Source organism: Colobus angolensis, unplaced genomic scaffold, assembly GCF_000951035.1.
Source record: "Colobus angolensis palliatus isolate OR3802 unplaced genomic scaffold, Cang.pa_1.0 Scaffold60, whole genome shotgun sequence".
Lineage (NCBI taxonomy): Eukaryota > Metazoa > Chordata > Mammalia > Primates > Cercopithecidae > Colobus > Colobus angolensis.
The window spans coordinates 1,649,566-1,653,906 of record NW_012119599.1 but is presented as its reverse complement, the minus strand read 5'-3'; the positions used below and the strand labels follow the sequence as shown (position 1 = coordinate 1,653,906).

At 52.6% G+C, this 4,341-nt stretch overlaps 1 protein-coding gene across 2 annotated transcripts in view; it reads right to left on the bottom strand.

The window, feature by feature from the left end:
- Positions 1–3,222: 3,222 nt before the first annotated feature.
- The window catches only part of RSPH6A (radial spoke head 6 homolog A (Chlamydomonas)), a 23,982-nt gene continuing 22,863 nt past the window's right edge, over positions 3,223–4,341 (bottom strand). The window contains exon 6 of one of the 2 annotated variants that reach the window (XM_011962973.1): positions 3,223–3,620. In XM_011962973.1, the coding sequence (XP_011818363.1) occupies positions 3,383–3,620 (238 nt within the window). In that variant the 3' untranslated portion in view covers positions 3,223–3,382. The remainder of the gene's footprint in view (positions 3,621–4,341) is intronic. The other variant, XM_011962974.1, reaches the window with a different exon arrangement.

Here is a 4,341-nt window from a genome sequence, read left to right as displayed (position 1 = left end):
CTGCCGGACTGCCGCCCGCAGCCAGGCCCCCTGCCGGAAGCCGCGGGCCCGCTCCGGAAAAGGTGGAGTCGTCGCCCAGGCAACGCCTCTTCGATTGGCACCCAAGTCCGGAGGCGGGACGAACCCCCACGGTCGCTCGGGTAACGGTGCTGAGACTGTGGGCGGGGCGAGGTGGGCGCGGCCTTTGTGCCTGTGACCGACTTGTGGTTGACTGCGGGGGCGGAGCCCGCAATGGAAAGAGGCGTGGCCAGTTAGAAAGCTCAAGTCCTTAGCAACCGCGCCCTGGGAACCGTTTGCCTAGCAACGGAGGGACCCCCCCCCCCACACACACACCAAAGAAGCCCTCATCCAGAGTCCAGCCTTCCCATGAAGTCACAGCCGACCCCAAGTGACCCTGGTCTCTCCTTAGACGCCCAACATACACTCTCCTGACCTCCAATGTTTCCCACTGACATATTCAAATCCCTGAATGACCACAGCATCTGCTACCATTCTTCCCCACCCTTGGTGACCCGCCAAATCCCTGTGTCCCCACACAACTCAAAGGACTTCCTCTGACCCACTATTGATTAATGCTAACCCCAAACATCCTTCATATTTTCCACCAACCTACAATATATATTTCCATGACTTTCTTATTTCCAACAACCTCACTTGTCCTCCAAAACCCACCTCTGATTCCCAAATTGTATTGATCCCCACAGTGCCCCAGTGTCCCAGTGTCTCCCACTGATCCCAACAGCTCCTACTCATAGCCAGTGCTCCCCATGTCTGCTGAAGTCACCCAGCCCCATCATAGATCTTTCTAGTCTCACGTAGTCAATAGCCTCTGCGATTTCTCCTTAGTGTGTCCCAACGGCATCTCACTCTTAAAAAAAAAAAAAAAAAATCCTACAATGGCTCACGTCTGGAATCCCAGAATCCCAGCACTTAGGGTGGCTGAGGTGGGAGGACCACTTGAGCCCAGGAGATCAAGACTGCAGTGAGCTATGATCACATCACCATACTACAGCCTGGGGGACAGAGCCAGACTCAGTCTCTCTAAAACAAAAGAAAGAAAGAAGAAAAAGGAATCCTACCATGAACTTGACATCTTACACCAAATCCTTCTCCTCTCTTGCATCACCATCTTAGGGTTAGATCTGCTGTCCACTCAGTCGACCAGGCCACAGACCTGGGTGTCTTCCTAGATGTGTACCATTTTATCTTCACTATCCCCTGCTTACAGTCTCCAAGTCTTCTGCATTCAACCACCTGCAATTCCTCTTTCTCAGCTCCTTGTTCTCCGCAGCCCTGATCCAAGATCCTCCTCTACCCAAGCCCTTCCCCCACCCCCACATCAACCATGTCTCTTAGTCTCCCAGATTTCTGTCTCACCCCCACTTCCACCTTTCACCTGGCATGTAGAGAGGTTTTTGGATTTGTTTGTTTGTTTGTTTTTTCGTTTTTGTTTTTTTTTTTTTTTGAGATGGAGTCTTGCTCTGTCGCCCAGGCTGGAGTGCAGTGGCTCGATCTGGGCTCACTGCAAGCTCCGCCTTCCAGGTTCCTGCCATTCTCCTGCCTTAGCCTCCCGAGTAGCTGGGATTACAGGCGCCCGCCACCACGCCCGGCTAATTTTTCGTATTTGTAGTAGAGACGGGTTTTCCCTGTGGTCTCGATCTCCTGACCTCGTGATCCGCCTGCCTCAGCCTCCCAAAGTGCTGGGATTACAGGCGTGAGCCACCGCGCCCGGCCTTGTTTTTGTTTTTTGAGACAGAGTCTTGCCCTGCCACCCAGGCTGGAGTGCAATGGCACCATCTCGGCTCAGAGATGGGGTTTCACCATGTTGGGCAGTCTGGTCTTGGTCTTGAACTCCTGACCTCAGGTGATCCAGCCACCTCGGCCTCCCAAAGTGCTGGGAGTACAGGCATGAGCCACAGCACCCGGCCTTTTTTTTGTTTTGTTTTTTGTTTTTGAGACAGAGTCTCGCTCTTGTCACGTGGGCTGGAGTGCAATGGTACGATTTTGGCTCACTGCAACCTCCACCTCCTGGGTTCAAGTGATTCTCCTGCCTTAGCCTCCTGAGTGGCTGGGATTACAGGCACCTGCCACCACACCTGGTTACTTTTTTGTAGTTTTAGTAGAGACGGGGTTTCACCATGTTGGCCAGGCTGGTCTCAAACTCCTGACCTCAGGTGATCCGCCCACCTCAGCCTCCCTAAGTGCTGGGATTATGAGTGTGACCCACTGCACCTGGACTAGAGAGGTCTTTCTAAAGCATGAATATGATCAGGGCCCTCCCCTGCTCAAATTCATCTGTAGCTCCCTAGTGCTCTCAGGGCAAAGTTAAACCCCAAGTGATCTGGCCCCTGTCAACCTCTTTTCAATCTCATCTCTCACCACTAACTCCTCACACTATCACCTCAAATGAGGCTTGAAAAACTACCCCAATATATCACACTCTCTCTTGCCCTTGGGTCTTTGCACATTCTGTTCCCTATCCTTGGAATGCCTTTCCCCATTCTTTTCTTGACCCTTTAAGAGTTGGCTCGGGAGCTCCGTCAGTCCTCTGGGCTTCCCCATTTGGGCTGTCACTGTCTGGAGATGAGTCTCTCTCCCTATAGTGTTGTGAGGCCCAGGAAGGCAGGGCTGCGCCTGGTTGGTCACCTCTGTGTCCCCAGCACAGGGCTGGGCTGACAGGAGGCATTTCAATAATGGTTTGATGGAGAGGTAAATGAACAAATAAAACAGGTGGGGCTGGTCGCGGTGGCTCACAGCTGTATCCCAACACTTTGGGAGGCCAAGACAGGCAGATTGCTTGATGCCAGGAGTTCAAGACTGGCTTGGGCAACATAAACCCCATTTCATAGTGAGACCCCCAAAAATTGAAAAAATGTAGCTGGGCATGGTGGCCTGTGCCTGCAGTCCTAGTTCCTCAGGACCCTGTCTCTACAAAAATTACTGTATGTGGTGACGTGCACCTGCGGTCTCAGCTACTCAGGAGGCTGAGATGGGAGGACTGCTTGAGCCTGGGAGGTCAAGGCTGCAGGGAGCTGAGATCGTGCCACTGTACTCCAACCTGGGTGACAGAATGAGACCCTGTCTCAAACAATGACAACAACACAAACCAAACAGGTGGCAGAGACTGCCAGGCAATGTCTGTGCCCTCTGCAGGGCTCAACAGTCCTAGCTTGGAGTTCGTGTCAACAGATGTGGTGAACAAATGAATGAATGGCTCATCCGTAACGCCGTGGAGAAGTTTTATTTGAAGCAGTTGCCTTCCTTTTCTATCCCTGCCCTCTGGGGACAGGAAGCAAACAGTGAAAATATTAATACATCTTAACGACCTCTAAGGGGAAATTTGCTATCTATCTGCTTGGGGAAAGTGGCTAGAAGGCAGGCCTCAGTCATCTGTCTCCTCGCCCTCCTCCTCCTCCTCGGCCTCCTCCTCCTCCTCTGTGGCTCCCAGGGCTTGCTCCTGGGCTGCTTTCAGAGCCTGCTCCTCTTCCACTGTGGGGTCACTCATCTCCATGATCTCTGGGCCACTGGGGTACTCTTGCTGAATGGGGGCTGGCAGGGCAGGGTTGAAGTTCTCAGGGCTGTACTTGTGACCCCAGCCGATGTAGATGTTCTCAAACTTTCTGGAGAGGCAGTGAGACACTGTGAAATTCTCCCTCAAAGACCCCAGACTTTACTTTCTTTTTTTTTTTGAGACGGAGTCTCACTCTGTTGCCTAGGCTGGAGTGCAGTGGTGCGATCTCAGCTTACTTCAACCTCCGCCTCCCTGGTTCAAGCGATTCTCCTGCCTCAGCCTCCCATGTAGCTGGGACTACAGGCACACACCATCACGTCCAGCTAATTTTTGTATTTTTAGTAGAGATGGGGTTTCACCCTGTTGGCCATTCTGGTCTCGAACTCCTGACCTCATGATCCGCCCGCCTCGGCCTCCCAAAGTGCTGGGATTACAGGCATGAGCCCCTGCACCCGGCCAGCCTTAACTTTCTTTAAGGGTAGGACCCAGCGTGTGCATAGCATGACTGCAAAGTTGTGGATGGCAGGGTGAAATGTGCTCACTGGGTTTCTCTGTATTACCCAGACTGGATGCCAGCTCCACCTCCTGGGTTCACTGCAAAATCTGCCTCCTGGGTTCAAGTGATTCTCCCACCTCAGCTTCCCAAGTAGCTAGGACTATAGGTGCACACCACTTCACCCAGCTAATTTTTGTATTTTTAGTAGAGATGGGGTTTCACCATGTTAGCCAGGCTGGTCTCAAACTTCTGACCTCAAGTGATCTGCCTGCCTCGGCCTCCCAAAGTGCTGGGATTACAGGCGTGAGCCACCGTGCCTGGCCTAATTTTTGTA